The sequence below is a fragment of the Coturnix japonica genome, unplaced genomic scaffold (genome assembly GCF_054131305.1).
Source record: "Coturnix japonica strain WE unplaced genomic scaffold, WE-NBRP24 Scf055, whole genome shotgun sequence".
Lineage (NCBI taxonomy): Eukaryota > Metazoa > Chordata > Aves > Galliformes > Phasianidae > Coturnix > Coturnix japonica.
The window spans coordinates 889,757-908,036 of NW_028188958.1; the positions used below are offsets into that span (position 1 = coordinate 889,757).

Here is an 18,280-nt window from a genome sequence, read left to right on the forward strand (position 1 = left end):
ATATGTCATCCTGTGTTGTCCTGTGTCATCCCATGTCATATATGTCATTCTGTGTCATCCCATGTCATCATATATGTCATCCCATGTCATCCCATGTCATCATATATGTCATCCCATGTCATCCTGTGTCATCCCACGTCATATATGTCATTCTGTGTCGTCCCATGTCATCATATTTGTCATCCCGTGTCATCCCATGTCATCATATATGTCATCCCATGTCATCCTGTGTCATCCCATGTCATCATATATGTCATCCCATGTCGTCCTGTGTCATCCCATGTCATATATGTCATTCTGTGTCATCCCATGTCATTATATATGTCATCCCATGTCGTCCTGTGTCATCCCATGTCATATATGTCATTCTGTGTCATCCCATGTCATCATATATGTCATCCCATGTCGTCCTATGTCATCCCATGTCATATATGTCATTCTGTGTCATCCCATGTCATCATATTTGTCATCCCGTGTCATCCCATGTCATCATATATGTCATCCTGTGTTGTCCTGTGTCGTCCCATGTTATCATATATGTCATCCCATGTCATCCTGTGTCATCCCACGTCATATATGTCATCCCGTGTTGTCCCATGTCATTCTATGTCATCCTGTGTCATCCCATGTCTTCGTATATGTCATCCCGTGTTATCCCGTGTTGTCCCATGTCATCATATATGTTGTCTCATGTCATCCCATGTCATCATATTTGTCATCCCGTGTCATTCCATGTCATTCCATGTCATCATATATGTCATCCCATGTCATTCTATATGGCATCCTGTGTCGTTCTATATGGCATCCCGTGTCGTTCTGTGTCGTCCCACGTCATTCTATGTCATCCCGTGTCATCCTGGGTCATCCCATGTCAACCCAAATTACTCTGTGCCATCCCGTGTCATCCCATGTCGTCCTATATGTCATCCCATGTCATTCCATATGTCATTCTATATGTCATCCCATGTCATCCCATGTTGTTCTATATGTCATCCCATGCCATTCTGTATGTCACCCCGTGTCATCCCGTGTTGTCCCTTGCCGTCCCATGTCATCCCGTCATCCCATGTCATTCTATATGGTATCCCATGTCATCACGTGTCGTCCTGTGTCATCCCATGTCATCATATATGTCATCCCGTGACGTCCTGTGTCATCACATGTCAGCATATATGGCATCCCGTGTCATCCCATGTCATCCTGGGTCATCCCTTGCCATCCTGAGTCAGCTCCTGTTGTCCCATGTCATCCCATGTCATCCCGTGTCGTCCCGTGTCATCCCTTGCCATCCTGAGTCATCCCATGTTGTCCCATGTAATTCTATATGTCATCCCGTATGTCATATGTCATCCTGTGTCGTCCCATGTCATCCCATGTCGTTCTGTATGTTATATGTCATCCCATGTCATTCTATATGGCATCCCATGTCATTCTATATGGCATCCCTTGTCATTCTATATGGCATCCCACGTCATCCCGTGTCATCCCATGCCATCCTGGGTCATCCCGGGTCATTCTGTATCAGCCCCTGTCGTCCCATGTCATCCCATGTCATCCCATGTCATCCCGTGTCGTCCCGTGTCATCCCTTGCCATCCTGAGTCATCCCATGTCATCCCATGTAATTCTATATGTCATCCCATGTCATCTCGTATGTCATGTGTCGTCCCATGTCATCCCATGTCATCCCATGTAATTCTGTATGTCATCCCATGTCATCCCGTATGTCATATGTCATCCTGTGTCGTCCCATGTCATTTTATATGGCATCCCATGTAATTCTGTATGGCATCCCGTGTCATCCCATGTCGTCCTGTGTCATCCCATGTCATCTCTTGCCATCCCATATGTCATATGTCATATGTCATTTCATGCCATTCTATATGTCATCCCATGTCACTCTGCATGTCATCAATGTCATTCTATATGTCATCCCTTGTCATCCCGCATGTCATATGTCATCCTGTGTCATTCTGTATGTCATCCTGTGTCATCCCGTGTCATCCTGTGTCATTGTATATGGCATCCCATGTCATTCTATATGGCATCCCATGTCATCCCATGTCATTCTATACGTCATCCCATACGTCATCCCATACGTCATCCCATATGTCATCCCGTGTCGTCCCATGTCATTCCATATGTCATCCCTTGTCATTCTATATGGCATCCCATGTTATCCCTTGTCGTCTCGTATGTCTTATGTCATCCCATGTCATTATATATGTCATCTCTTGTCATCCCATGTCATTCTATATGTTATCCCATGTCATTCTATATGTCATCCCATGTCATCCCGTGTCATTCTATATGTCATCCCATGTTATCATGTATGTCATATGTCATCCTGTGACGTCCCATGTCATTCTATATGTCATCCCTTGTCATCCCGCGTGTCATATGTCATCCCATGTCACCTCACGTCATCCCGTGTCATCCCATGCCATCCCATGTCATCCCATGCCATCCCATGCCATCCCATGGCATCCCATGCCATCTCATGTCATTCCATGGCATCCCATGTCATCCCATGTCCCTTTGTGTCACCCCACATACCTCCCATCCCCTTCTGTCCCCCCATGTTCCACCTATGTCCCTTTTTGTCCCCCCCATGTTCCCCCCCATATCCCACTGTGACCACCCCACGTCCCCCCATGTCAATCTATGTTCCCCCCATACCCTTTTTGTAACCCCCTCCCATGTCACCTTATGTCCCCTCTTATCCCTTTTATGTCCCCTCATCCCCCCATCCCCCCTATTTCCACTCCCCATCCCCCCTATTTCCACCCCCCATCCCCCCTGTTTCCACCCCCATCCCCCCTCCATCCCCTCCATCCCCTCCCCCACCCCCCCATGGTACCCCCCGCCCCCACTGACACCCATTTCCCCCCCCAGGTGAAGGTTTGGGGTCCGGGTCTGGAGCCCACGGGGGTCATCGTCAACCGCCCCACTGAGTTCTACGTGGACGCCCGCGCTGCCGGACGGGGGGGGCTGCACATCTACGCACAGGTGGGGGGGGCACAGGGGTCTATGGGGTGGGGGGGTCCAAAGGGGTCTATGGGGTGGGGGGGGGTCCAAAGGGGTCTATGGGGTGGGGGGGTCTGCAGGATCAGTGGGGTGGGGGATGCTGGGGGTGTCTGAGGGGTCTGTGGGGGGGGGGGAAGAGGGTCCTATGGGGTGGGGGGAGGGGAGCTGGGGATGAGTGAGGTGGGGTGAGGTGGGGGGGTGGGCTGGGGGATGAGTGGGTGGGCTGGGGTTGGGGGTTCTGGGTGGGTTGCAGGGTGGGGGGCGCTGGGATGAGGGTGGGATCCACAGGGGTCTATGGGCTGTTCTGGGTTGTTATGGGGTATTTATGGGGCTGTTATGGGTCCGTTGTGGGGTAGTTGTGGGGCTGTTCTGGGGCTGTTAATGGGTTGTTGTGGGTCCATTGTGGGGTACTTCTGGAGCTGTTATGGGGCTGTTAATGGTTTGCTGTGGGGTAGTTATGGGGTTGTTATGGGGCTGTTCTGGGTTGTTATGGGGTATCTATGGTGCTGTTCTGGGTTGTTATGGGGTATCTATGGTGCTGTTCTGGGTATCTATGGGGCTGTTCTGGGTCGTTATGGGGTTGTTATGGAGCTGTTATGGGGCCGTTAATGGGTTGTTATGGGGTATTGATGGGGCTGTTGTGGGTATTTATGGGGTATCTATGGGGCTGTTCCCATAGGATGCTGACGGCTGCCCGGTGGACATCGCGGTGAAGGACAACGGTGACGGCACCTTCAGCTGCCACTACGTGCCAACAAAGGCCATTAAACACACCATCATCGTCACGTGGGGCGGCGTCAACGTCCCACAAAGTCCCTTCAGGGTCAGTGGGGCAAATGGGATGGGATGGGATGGATGGGATATTACGGGATGGGATGGGATGGGATGGGATGGATGGGATGGGATGGATGGGGTGGGATGGGATGGATGGGATTATGGGATGGGATGGGATGGGATGGATGGGATGGGATGGGATGGATGGAGTGGATGGGATGGGATGGATGGGATGGGATGGGATGGGATGGGATGGGATGGGATGGGATGGATGGGGTGGATGGGATGGGATGGGATGGATGGGATGGGATGGGATGGATGGGGTGGATGGGATGGGATGGGATGGATGGGGTGGATGGGATGGGATGGGATGGATGGGATGGGATGGATGGGGTGGATGGGATGGGATGGATGAGATGGGATGGGATGGATGGGATGGAGGTGGAATGGGATGGGATGGGATGGGATGGGATGGATGGGGTGGGATGGGATGGATGGGATGTTTGGGATGGGATGGGATGGATGGGGTGGATGGGATGGGATGGGGTGGGATGGGATGGATGGGATGGGATGGATGGGATGGATGGGGTGGATGGGATGGGATGGGATGGATGGGATGGGATGGGATGGATGGGATGGGATGGGATGGATGGGGTGGATGGGATGGGATGGGATGGGATGGGATGGGATGGGATGGGATGGGATGGGATGGATGGGATGGGATGGGATGGGATGGGATGGGATGGGATGGATGGGATGGGATGGATGGGATGGATGGGGTGGATGGGATGGGATGGGATGGATGGGATGGGATGGGGATGGGGATGGGGATGGGATGGGATGGGATGGGATGGATGGGATTATGGGATGGGATGGGATGGATGGGATGGGATGGGATGGGGTGGGGTGGGATGGGATGGATGGGATGGGATGGGATGGATGGGATGGGATGGGATGGGATGGGATGGGATGGGATGGGATGGGATGGGATGGGATGGATGGGATGGGATGGATGGGATGGATAAGATGGGATGGATAAGATGGGATGGGATGGGGATGGGGATGGGATGGATGGGATGGGATGGGATGGGATGGGATGGGATGGGATGGATGGGATTATGGGATGGGATGGGATGGATGGGATGGGATGGGATGGGATGGGATGGGATGGGATGGGATGGGGTGGGGTGGGATGGGATGGATGGGATGGGATGGGATGGATGGGATGGGATGGGATGGGATGGGATGGGATGGGATGGGATGGGATGGGATGGATGGGATGGGATGGATGGGATGGATAAGATGGGATGGATAAGATGGGATGGGATGGGGATGGGGATGGGATGGATGGGATGGGATGGGATGGGATGGGATGGGATGGGATGGGATGGGATGGGATGGATGGGATTATGGGATGGGATGGGATGGGGTGGGGTGGGATGGGATGGATGGGATGGGATGGGATGGATGGGATGGGATGGGATGGGATGGGATGGGATGGGATGGGATGGGATGGGATGGATGGGATGGATAAGATGGGATGGATAAGATGGGATGGGATGGGATGGGGATGGGGATGGGATGGATGGGATGGGATGGGATGGATGGGATGGGATGGGATGGGATGGATGGGATGGGGATGGGATGGGATGGGATGGGATGGGATGGGATGGGATGGGATGGATGGGATTATGGGATGGGATGGATGGGATTATGGGATGGGATGGGATGGGATGGGATGGGATGGGATGGGATGGGGTGGGATGGGATGGGATGGATGGGATGGGATGGATGGGATGGGATGGGATGGATGGGATGGGATGGATGGGATGGATGGGATGGGATGGATGGGATGGGATGGGATGGGATGGGATGGGATGGGATGGGATGGGATGGGATGGATGGGATATTACGGGATGGATGGGATATTACGGGATGGATGGGATGGGATGGATGGGATATTACGGGATGGATGGGATGGATGGGATATTATGGGACGGGATGGGATGGGATGTTTGGGATGGATGGGATATTATGGGATGGGATGTTTGGGATGGGATGGGATGGGATGGGATGGATGGGATATTATGGGATGGGATGTTTGGGATGGGATGGGATGGATGGGATGGGGTCTGTGGGGTGATGTTGGGGTGGGGGTTGTGGGGTGGCATTGGGGTGTGGGGCAGCTGAGGTGGGGGATTGTGGAGCAGCCAGGGGGCTGTGGGGTGATGTCAGGGTGGGGGGTTGTGGGGCAGCATTGGGGTGTAGGGCAGCTGTGGGGTGGGGGATTGTGGGGCAGAATTGGGGCACGGGGATCTATGGGGCGCGGGCCCTGTGTATCAGTGGGTCCCGGGGGCGCTGTCCGTGGTGCTGAAGCCCGCGTGTCCCTACGGTGGTCGCTGTCCGTGGTGCTGAATCCGGCGGGCGCTGTCCGTGGTGCTGAATCCGGCCGGTCCCTTAGGTTCCGGTGGGGGAGGGCAGCCACCCGGGCCGGGTCCGTGTTTACGGTCCGGGCGTGGAACGGGCCGGGCTGACGGCGGGGGAACCGACGTACTTCACTGTGGACTGCAGCGACGCCGGGCAGGGTAACACACCGGAACCCCATAGAAACACATAGCCCCATAGAACCCCATATATCCCCCATATAACCCCATATAACCCCATATAACCCCATATATCCCCCTATACCAGATGATGTGAGCATTGGCATTAAGTGCTACCCATAACCCCATATCCCCCATATAACCCCATATAATCCCATATCCCCCCCTATAACCCCTATATAATCCCCTCTAGGTGATGTGAGCGTTGGCATTAAGTGCTGCCCATAACCCCATATCCCCCATATATCCCCATATAACCCCATATAACCCCATATAACCCCATATCCCCCATATAACCCCATATCCCCCATATATCCCCATATAACCCCATATAACCCCATATAACCCCATATCCCCCATATAACCCCATATCCCCCATATATCCCCATATAACCCCATATCCCCTATATATCCCCATATAACTCCATATAACCCCATACAGGAGATGTGAGCATTGGCATTAAGTGCTGCCCATAACCCCATATAACCCCATATATCCCCATATAACCCCATATAACCCCGTATATTCCCTATATAACCCCATATAACCCCATATACCCCCTATAGGCGATGTGAGCATTGGCATTAAGTGCTGCCCATAACCCCATATAACCCCATATATCCCCATATATCCCCTATATAATCCTCTATATAACCCCCTATAGGCGATGTGAGCATTGGCATTAAGTGCTGCCCATAACCCCATATAACCCCATATATCCCCATATCCCCTATACCCCCTATAGGCGATGTGAGCATTGGCATTAAGTGCTGCCCATAACCCCATATAACCCCATATATCCCCTATATAACCCCATAACCCCATATAACCCCATATACCCCCTATAGGCGATGTGAGCATTGGCATTAAGTGCTGCCCATAACCCCATATATCCCCATATATCCCCATATATCCCCTATATAATCCCCTATATAACCCCATACAGGCGATGTGAGCATTGGCATTAAGTGCTGCCCATAACCCCATATATCCCCATATATCCCCATATATCCCCTATATAATCCCCTATATAACCCCATACAGGCGATGTGAGCATTGGCATTAAGTGCTGCCCATAACCCCATATAACCCCATATAACCCCATATATCCCCTATATAATCCCCTATATAACCGCCTATAGGCGATGTGAGCATTGGCATTAAGTGCTGCCCATAACCCCATATCCCCCATGTAACCCCATATATCCCCTATATAACCCCATATAACCCCATATCCCCCATATAACCCCATATAACCCCATATAACCCCATATATCCCCTATATAACCCCCTATACCCCCTATAGGCGATGTGAGCATTGGCATTAAGTGCTGCCCGGCTGTTCCCGGTGCTGCGGAGGCCGACATCGATTTCACCATCATCAAGAACGACAACGACACGTTCACGGTGAAATACACCCCTCCGTGCGCGGGGCTGCTCACCATCATGGTGCTCTTCGGGACACAGGTACCGACGGCTTCCCCCCATATGGGTGTCCCTATATGGGTTCCCCTCCTTCTGGGTGTCCCTATGGGTTCCCCTTCCTATGGGTTCCCCCCCTATGGGTGTCCCTATATGGGTTTCCCCCCCCCTATGGGTGTCCCTATGGGTTCTCCCCCCTTATGAGTTCCCCTTACTATGGGTTCCCCTCCCTCTGGGTGTCCCTCTGGGTGTCCCTCTGGGTGTCCCTATGGGTTCCCCCCCTCCGGTGTCCCTCTGGTGTCCCTATGGGTGTCCCTATATGGGTTCCCCTCCCTGTGGGTGTCCCTATGGGTGTCCATCTGGGTTCCCCTCCCTATGGATGTCCCTTTGGGCTCCCCCTCACTATGGGTTCCCCTCCCTATGGGTGTCCCTATATGGGTTCCCCCCTATGTGGGTGTCCCTCTGGGTGTCCCTATATGGGTTCCCCCCTATGTGGGTGTCCCTCTGGGTGTCCCTATATGGGTTCCCCCCTATGTGGGTGTCCCTCTGGGTGTCCCTATATGGGTTCCCCCCTATGTGGGTGTCCCTATGGGTGTCCCTATATGGGTTCCCCTCCTTCTGGGTGTCCCTATGGGTTCCCCCCCCTTATGAGTTCCCCTTCCTATGGGTTCCCCCCCCTCTGGGTGTCCCTGTGGGTTCCCCTCCTTCTGGGTGTCCCTATATGGGTTTCCCCCCCTGTGGGTGTCCCTATGGGTGTCCCTATGGGTGTCCCTATGGGTTCCCCTCCCTCTGGGTTCCCCCCCACTATGGATTCCCCTCCTTATGGGTGCCCCTGTATGGGTTCCCCTCCCTCTGGGTGTCCGTATGGATGTCCGTATGGATGTCCCTATGGGTTCCTCCCCCTCTGGGTGTCCCTCTGGGTGTCCCTATATGGGTTCCCCCCCTCTGGGTGTCCCTATATGGGTTCCTCCCCCTCTGGGTATCCCTATGGGTTCCCCCCTATGTGGGTGTCCCTATGGGTGTCCCTATATGGGTTCCCCTCCCTCTGGGTTCCCCTATATGGGTTCCCCTCCTTCTGGGTGTCCCTATGGTTGTCCCTATGGGTTCCCCTTCCTATGGGTTCGCCCCCCCTATGGGTGTCCCTATATGGGTTCCCCCCCCCCCTTTGGGTATCCCTATGGGTGTCCCTATGGGTGTTCCTACCCCCATGGGTGTCCCTATGGGTGTCCCTATGGGTTCCCCTCCTTCTGGGTGTCCCTATGGGTTCCCTCCCTTATGAGTTCTCCTTCCTATGGGTTCCCCCCCCTCTGGGTGTCCCTGTGGGTTCCCCTCCTTCTGGGTGTCCCTCTGGGTGTCCCTATATGGGTTCCCCCCCCTGTGGGTGTCCCTATGGGTGTCCCAATGGGTTCCCCTTCCTATGGATCCCCCCCGACTCTGGGTGTCCCTATATGGGTTCCCCTCCCTCTGGGTATCCCTATGGGTTCCCCCCTATGTGGGTGTCCCTATGGGTGTCCCTATGGGTTCCCCCCCTCCTCTGGGTGTCCTTATGGGTGTCCCTATGGGTGTCCCTATATGGGTTCCCCTCCCTCTGGGTATCCCTATGGGTTCCCCCCTATGTGGGTGTCCCTATGGGTGTCCCTATGGGTTCCCCCCCTCCTCTGGGTGTCCTTCTGGGTGTCCCTATGGATGTCCCTATATGGGTTCCCCTATATGGGTTCCCCTCCTTCTGGGTGTCCCTATGGATGTCCCTATATGGGTGTCCCTATATGGGTTCCCCTATATGGGTTCCCCTCCTCCTAGGTGTCCCTATGGGTGTCCCTATATGGGTTCCCCTTCCTATGGGTTCCCCTCCTTCTGGGTGTCCCTATGGATGTCCCTATATGGGTTCCCCTATATGGGTTCCCCTCCTTCTGGGTGCCCCTATATGGGTGTCCCTATATGGGTTCCCCTATATGGGTTCCCCTCCTTCTGGGTGTCCCTATGGATGTCCCTATATGGGTTCCCCTATATGGGTTCCCCTCCTTCTGGGTGTCCCTATGGGTGTCCCTATATGGGTTCCCCTATATGGGTTCCCCTCCTTATGGGTGTCCCTATATGGGTGTCCCTATATGGGTTCCCCTATATGGGTTCCCTTCCTTATGGGTGTCCCTATGGATGTCCCTATATGGGTTCCCCTATATGGGTTCCCCTCCTTATGGGTGTCCCTATGGATGTCCCTATATGGGTTCCCCTATATGGGTGCCCCTATATGGGTGTCCCTATATGGGTTCCCCTATATGGGTTCCCCTCCTTATGGGTGTCCCTATGGATGTCCCTATATGGGTTCCCCTCCTTCTGGGTGCCCCTATATGGGTGTCCCTATATGGGTTCCCCTATATGGGTTCCCCTCCTTCTGGGTGTCCCTATGGATGTCCCTATATGGGTTTCCCTATATGGGTTCCTTTCCTTCTGGGTGTCCCTATGGGTGTCCCTATGGATGTCCCTATATGGGTTCCCCTCCTTCTGGGTGCCCCTATATGGGTGTCCCTATATGGGTTCCCCTATATGGGTTCCCCTCCTTCTGGGTGTCCCTATGGATGTCCCTATATGGGTTCCCCTCCTTCTGGGTGCCCCTATATGGGTGTCCCTATATGGGTTCCCCTATATGGGTTCCCCTCCTTCTGGGTGTCCCTATGGATGTCCCTGTATGGGTTCCCCTCCTTCTGGGTGCCCCTATATGGGTGTCCCTATATGGGTTCCCCTATATGGGTTCCCCTCCTTCTGGGTGCCCCTATATGGGTGTCCCTATATGGGTTCCCCTATATGGGTTCCCCTCCTTCTGGGTGTCCCTATGGATGTCCCTATATGGGTTCCCCTATATGGGTTCCCCTCCTTCTGGGTGCCCCTATATGGGTGCCCCTATATGGGTGTCCCTATATGGGTTCCCCTATATGGGTTCCCCTCCTTCTGGGTGTCCCTATGGGTGTCCCTATATGGGTTCCCCAATATGGGTTCCCCTCCTTCTGGGTGTCCCTATGGGTGTCCCTATATGGGTTTCCCTCCCTCTGGGTGTCCTTCTGGGTTCCCTTCCCTATGGATGTCCCTATGGGTGTCCCTATATGGGTTCCTCTCCCTATGGGTGTCCCTATGGATGTCCCTATGGGTGTCCCTATATGGGTTCCTCTCCCTATGGGTGTCCCTATGGATGTCCCTATGGGTGTCCCTATATGGGTTCCTCTCCCTATGGGTGTCCCTATGGGTGTCCCTATATGGGTTCCCCTCCCTCTGGGTATCCCTATGGGTTCCCCCCTATGTGGGTGTCCCTATGGGTGTCCCTATGGGTTCCCCCCCCCTCTGGGTGTCCCCATGGGTGTCCCTATTGGTCCCCCTCCCTGTGTGTGTCCCTATGGGTTCCCCCCCTTTGGGTGTCCCTATGGGTGTCCCTATGGGTGTCCCTATTGGTGTCCCTATGGGTTCCCCTCCCTATGGATGTCCCTATGGGTGTTCCTATATGGGTTCCTGTCCCTCTGGGTTCCCCTCCCTCTGGGTGTTCCTATTGGTGTCCCCATGGGTGTCCCTATGGGTTCCCCTATGGGTCCCCCCCCATGGCTGTCCCTATATGACTGTCCCTATATGTGCCCCCCCCCAGGAGCTGCCCTGCAGCCCGTTCCGTATCACGGTGGCTCCGGCCCACGACAGCAGCAAAGTGCGGGCGGAGGGACCCGGCATCAGCCGCACCGGTCAGTGCGGGATGGGGACACTGCGGGGCGCTGTGGGGCGCTATGGGATGATATGGGATGCTATGGGTCACTGAGGGGCGCTATGGGATGCTATGGGGTGCTATGGGTCACTGGGGGGTGCTGTGAGGTGCTATGAGATGCTATGGGTCACTGAGGGGCGCTATGGGGTGCTATGGGATGCTATGGGTCACTGGGGGGCGCTGTGGGATGCTATGGGATGCTATGGGTCTCTGTGGGATGCTATGGGGCGCTATGGGTCACTGGGGGGCGCTATGGGATGCTATGGGATGCCATGGGTCTCTGTGGGATGCTATGGGGTGCTATGGGTCAGTGGGGGTCACTGGGGGGCGCTATGGGGTGCTATGGGTCACTGGGAGGCGCTGTGGGGTGCTATGGGATGATATGGGTCGCTTGGGGACACTATGGGGTGCTATGGGTCACTGGGGGTCTTTATGGATCTCTTTGGGTCTCTTTCTGTTGCTCTGGGTCTCTCTGGGTCACTATGGGTCACTATGGGTCTCTATGGGTCTCTATGGGTCACTATGGGTCTCTATGGGTCTGTATGGGTCACTATGGGTCTGTATGGGTCTCTATGGGTTCCTATGGGTCTCTATGGGTTGCTATGGGTCACTACAGGTCTCTATGGGTGACTATGGGGTGTCATGGGGTGCTATGGATTTCTGTGGGTCACCCCGTGTGTCCCCATGTGTCCCTATGTGTCCCTATGTGTCACCCCATGTGTCCCTATGGGTCACTCCATGTGTCCCTATGGGTCACCCCATGTGTCCCTATGTGTCCCTATGGGTCACCCCATGTGTCCCCATGTGTCCCTATGGGTCACCCCATGTGTCCCTATGTGTCCCTATGGGTCACTCCATGTGTCCCTATGTGTCCCCATGTGTCCCTATGGGTCACCCCATGTGTCCCCATGTGTCCCTATGGGTCACCCCATGTGTCCCCATGTGTCCCTATGGGTCACTCCATGTCCCTATGGGTCACCCCATGTGTCCCTATGGGTCACTCCGTGTGTCCCCATGTGTCCCTATGGGTCACTCCATGTGTCCCTATGGGTCACTCCATGTGTCCCTATGGGTCCCTATGGGTCACCCCATGTGTCCCCATGTGTCCCTATGGGTCACTCCATGTGTCCCTATGGGTCACTCCATGTGTCCCTATGGGTCCCTATGGGTCACCCCATGTGTCCCCATGTGTCCCTATGGGTCACCCCATGTGTCCCTATGTGTCCCTATGGGTCACCCCATGTGTCCCTATGGTCACTCCATGTGTCCCCATGTGTCCCTATGGGTCACCCCATGTGTCCCCATGTGTCCCTATGTGTCCCCATGTGTCCCTATGTGTCCCTATGGGTCACTCCATGTCCCTATGGGTCACCCCATGTGTCCCTATGGGTCACTCCATGTCCCTATGGGTCACCCCATGTGTCCCTATGTGTCCCTATGGGTCACCCCATGTGTCCCTATGTGTCCCTATGGGTCACTCCATGTCCCTATGGGTCACCCCATGTGTCCCTATGTGTCCCTATGGGTCACCCCATGTGTCCCCATGTGTCCCTATGTGTCCCTATGGGTCACTCCATGTCCCTATGGGTCACCCCATGTGTCCCCATGTGTCCCTATGGGTCCCTATGGGTCACTCCATGTCCCTATGTGTCACCCCATGTGTCCCAATGGGTCACCCCATGTGTCCCTATGGGTCACCCCATGTGTCCCCATGTGTCCCTATGGGTCACCCCATGTGTCCCCATGTGTCCGTATGGGTCACCCCATGTGTTCCCATGTGTCCCTGTGGGTCACCCCATGTGTCCCTATGTGTCCCTATGGGTCACCCCATGTGTCCCTATGGGTCACTCCATGTCCCTATGGGTCACTCCATGTGTCCCTATGTGTCCCTATGGGTCACTCCATGTGTCCCCATGTGTCCCTATGGGTCACCCCATGTGTCCCTATGTGTCCCTATGGGTCACTCCATGTGTCCCCATGTGTCCCTATGGGTCACCCCATGTGTCCCCATGTGTCCCTATGGTCACCCCATGTGTCCCTATGTGTCCCTATGGGTCACCCCATGTGTCCCTATGGTCACTCCATGTGTCCCTATGGGTCCCCATGTGTCCCTATATGACCCATGTGTCCCTATGTGTCCCTATGGGTCACCCCATGTGTCCCTATGTGTCCCTATGGGTCACTCCATGTCCCTATGGGTCACCCCATGTGTCCCCATGTGTCCCTATGGGTCACCCCATGTGTCCCTATGGGTCACCCCATGTGTCCCTATGTATCCCTATGGGTCACTCCATGTCCCTATGGGTCACCCCATGTGTCCCTATGTGTCCCTATGGGTCACCCCATGTGTCCCCATGTGTCCCTATGGGTCACTCCATGTGTCCCTATGTGTCCCTATGGGTCACTCCATGTGTCCCTATGGGTCCCCATGTGTCCCTATGTGTCCCTATGGGTCACCCCATGTGTCCCTATGGGTCACTCCATGTCCCTATGGGTCACCCCATGTGTCCCCATGTGTCCCTATGGGTCACTCCATGTGTCCCTATATGTCCCCATGTGTCCCCATGTGTCCCTATGGGTCACCCCATGTGTCCCTATGGGTCACTCCATGTCCCTATGGGTCACCCCATGTGTCCCCATGTGTCCCCATGGTCACTCCATGTGTCCCCATGTGACCCTGTGGTCACTCCATGTCCCTATGGGTCACTCCATGTGTCCCTATGTATCACCCTATACGTATGTCCCCATATCCCCCATGACCCATATCTGTGGGTCCAGGCGTGCAGTGCGGCTGCCCCACACACTTCACGGTGCAGACCCGTGGGGCAGGGAAGGCCCCGTTGGACGTTCAGTTTGGCGGCACGGCACAGAGCGGGGTCAGCGACCTACAGATCATCGACAACGGGGACTACAGCCACACCGTCAAGTACACCGCCATGAGACAGGTATGGGGTTATGGGGTTATGGGGTGATATGGGGTTATGGGGCTATGGGGTGATATGGGGTTATGGGGTGATATGGGGTTATGGGGTGATATGGGGTTATGGGGTGATATGGGGTTATGGGGCTATGGGGTGATATGGGGTTATGGGGTTATGGGGGGTTATGGGGTTATAGCGAGTTGGGACTACAGCCACACCATCAAGTACACCGCCATGAGACAGGTAGGGGGTTATGGGGTTATGGGGTGATATGGAGTATATGGGGTGATATGGGGCTATAGGGGGTTATGGGGCTATGGGGGGTTATGGGGTTATGGGGGGTTATGGGGTTATAGCGAGTTGGGACTACAGCCACACCGTCAAGTACACCGCCATGAGACAGGTAGGGGGTGATATGGGGTGATATGGGGTTATGGGGCTATGGGGTTATGGGGCTATAGGGGGTTATGGGGTGATATGGGGTATATGGGGTTATGGGGGGTTATGGGCAGATCATCGACAACGGGGACTACAGCCACACCGTCAAGTACACCGCTATGAGACAGGTATGGGGTATATGGGGTTATGGGGCTATGGGGTGATATGGGGTGATATGGGGTTATGGGGTTATGGGGTGATATGGGGTTATAGGGTTATGGGGCTATAGGGGGTTATGGGGTTATGGGGTGATATGGGGTGATATGGGGTTATGGGGTTATGGGGTGATATGGGGTTATAGGGTTATGGGGCTATAGGGGGTTATGGGGTTATAGCGAGTTGGGACTACAGCCACACCGTCAAGTACACCGCCATGAGACAGGTAGGGGGTGATATGGGGTGATATGGGGTTATGGGGCTATGGGGTTATGGGGCTATAGGGGGTTATGGGGTGATATGGGGTATATGGGGTTATGGGGGGTTATGGGCAGATCATCGACAACGGGGACTACAGCCACACCGTCAAGTACACCGCCATGAGACAGGTATGGGGTATATGGGGTTATGGGGCTATGGGGTGATATGGGGTTATGGGGCTTTAGGAGGTTATGGGGTTATAGGGGGTTATGGGGGGTTATGGGGTGTTATGGGCAGATCATTGACAACGGGGACTACAGCCACACCATCAAGTACACCGCCATGAGACAGGTATGGGGTATATGGGGTATATGGGGTTATGGGGTTATGGGGTTATATGGGGTTATGGGGGGTTATGGGGCTATAGGGGGTTATGGGGTTATAGCGAGTTGGGACTACAGCCACACCGTCAAGTACACCACCATGAGACAGGTATGGGCTATGGGGTTATGGGGTTATGGGGTGATATGGGGTTATGGGGTTATGGGGTGATATGGGGTTATGGGGTTATAGGGTTATGGGGCTATGGGGGGTTATGGGGTTATAGCGAGTTGGGACTACAGCCACACCATCAAGTACACCGCCATGAGACAGGTATGGGCTATGGGGTTATGGGGTGATATGGGGTTATGGGGTTATGGGGGTGATATGGGGTTATGGGGTGTTATGGGGTTATGGGGCTATAGGGGGTTATGGGGTTATAGCGAGTTGGGACTACAGCCACACCATCAAGTACACCGCCATGAGACAGGTATGGGCTATGGGGTTATGGGGTTATGGGGTGATATGGGGTTATGGGGTTATGGGGTGATATGGGGTTATGGGGTTATGGGGTGATATGGGGTATATGGGGTTATGGGGTTATGGGGTGATATGGGGTTATGGGGCTATAGGGGGTTATGGGGTTATAGCGAGTTGGGACTACAGCCACACCGTCAAGTACACTGCTATGAGACAGGTATGGGCTATGGGGTTATGGGGTTATGGGGGGTTATGGGGTGATATGGGGTGATATGGGGTTATGGGGCTATAGGGGGTTATGGGGTGATAGGGGGTTATGGGGTTATGGGGGGTTATGGGGTGATAGGGGGTTATGGGGTTATAGGGGGTTATGGGGTTATAGCGAGTTGGGACTACAGCCACACCGTCAAGTACACCGCCATGAGACAGGTATGGGCTATGGGGTGATATGGGGTGATATGGGGTTATGGGGTGATATGGGGTGATATGGGGTTATGGGGCTATGGGGTGATATGGGGTTATGGGGCTATGGGGGGTTATGGGGTTATAGCGAGTTGGGACTACAGCCACACCGTGAAGTACACCGCCATGAGACAGGTATGGGGTATATGGGGTTATGGGGTGATATGGGGTTATGGGGTGATATGGGGTTATGGGGTGATATGGGGTTATGGGGTTATGGGGTGATATGGGGTTATGGGGTGATATGGGGTTATAGGGGGTTATGGGGTTATAGCGAGTTGGGACTACAGCCACACCATCAAGTACACCGCCATGAGACAGGTATGGGGTATGGGGTGATATGGGGTATATGGGGTTATGGGGCTATGGGGTGATATGGGGTTATGGGGCTATAGGGGGTTATGGGGTGATATGGGGTATATGGGGTTATAGAGTTATGGGGCTATAGGGGGTTATGGGGTTATAGCGAGTTGGGACTACAGCCACACCGTCAAGTACACCGCCATGAGACAGGTAGGGGGTATGGGGTTATGGGGTATATGGGATTATGGGGTAATGGGGTGATATGGGGTATGGGGGGTTATGGGGTATATGGGGTTATGTGGTGATAGGGGGTTATGGGGTGTTATGGGGTTATGGGGCTATGGGGGGTTATGGGGTTATAGCGAGTTGGGACTACAGCCACACCGTCAAGTACACCGCCATGAGACAGGTATGGGGTATATGGGGCAATGGGGCTATGGAGGGTTATGGGGTTATAGGGGGTTATGGGGTTATGGGGTGATAGGGGGTTATGGGGTTATAGGGGGTTATGGGGCTATGGGGGGTTATGGGGTTATGGGGTGATATGGGGTTATGGGGTGATATGGGGTTATGGGGTGATATGGGGTGATATGGGGTATATGGGGTTATAGGGTTATAGGGCTATGGGGGGTTATGGGGTTATAGCGAGCTGGGACTACAGCCACACCGTCAAGTACACTGCTATGAGACAGGTATGGGGTTATGGGGTGATATGGGGTGATATGGGGTTATAGGGGGTTATGGGGTTATGGGGTGATATGGGGTTATGGGGTGATAGGGGGTTATGGGGCTATAGGGGGTTATGGGGTTATGGGGTGATATGGAGTTATGGGGTTATGGGGGGTTATGGGGTTATGGGGTGATATGGGGTTATGGGGCTATGGGGGGTTATGGGGTTATGGGGCTATGGGGGGTTATGGGGTTATAGCGAGTTGGGACTACAGCCACACCGTCAAGTACACCGCCATGAGACAGGTATGGGGTATATGGGGTTATGGGGTTGTGGGGCTATGGGTGGTTATGGGGTGATATGGGGTTATGGGGGGTTATGGGGTTATGGGCAGATCATCGACAACGGGGACTACAGCCACACCGTCAAGTACACCGCTATGAGACAGGTATGGGGCTATAATGGGGTTATGGGGTGATATGGGGTTATGGGGCTATAGGGGGTTATGGGATTATAGCGAGTTGGGACTACAGCCACACCGTCAAGTACACCGCTATGAGACAGGTATGGGGTATATGGGGTGATAGGGGGTTATGGGGCTATAGGGGGTTATGGGGGGTTATGGGGGGTTATGGGGTTATGGGCAGATCATCGACAACGGGGACTACAGCCACACTGTCAAGTACACCGCCATGAGACAGGTATGGGGTATATGGGGTTATGTCACTATGGGGCAGACCCTGTCACTATGGGGCCACCCCAC

The 18,280-nt window shown here is 54.4% G+C and overlaps 1 protein-coding gene across 1 annotated transcript in view; it reads left to right on the forward strand.

Annotated features, from left to right (window-relative positions):
- Positions 1–18,280, forward strand: part of LOC107307133 (filamin-C-like) — a 145,709-nt gene that overhangs the window by 29,181 nt on the left and 98,248 nt on the right. The window contains exons 9-14 of the mRNA XM_085533205.1: positions 2,889–3,008; positions 3,706–3,849; positions 6,262–6,385; positions 7,711–7,871; positions 11,455–11,545; positions 14,344–14,510. Coding sequence (XP_085389331.1) covers positions 2,889–3,008; positions 3,706–3,849; positions 6,262–6,385; positions 7,711–7,871; positions 11,455–11,545; positions 14,344–14,510 — 807 coding nt within the window. The remainder of the gene's footprint in view (positions 1–2,888; positions 3,009–3,705; positions 3,850–6,261; positions 6,386–7,710; positions 7,872–11,454; positions 11,546–14,343; positions 14,511–18,280) is intronic.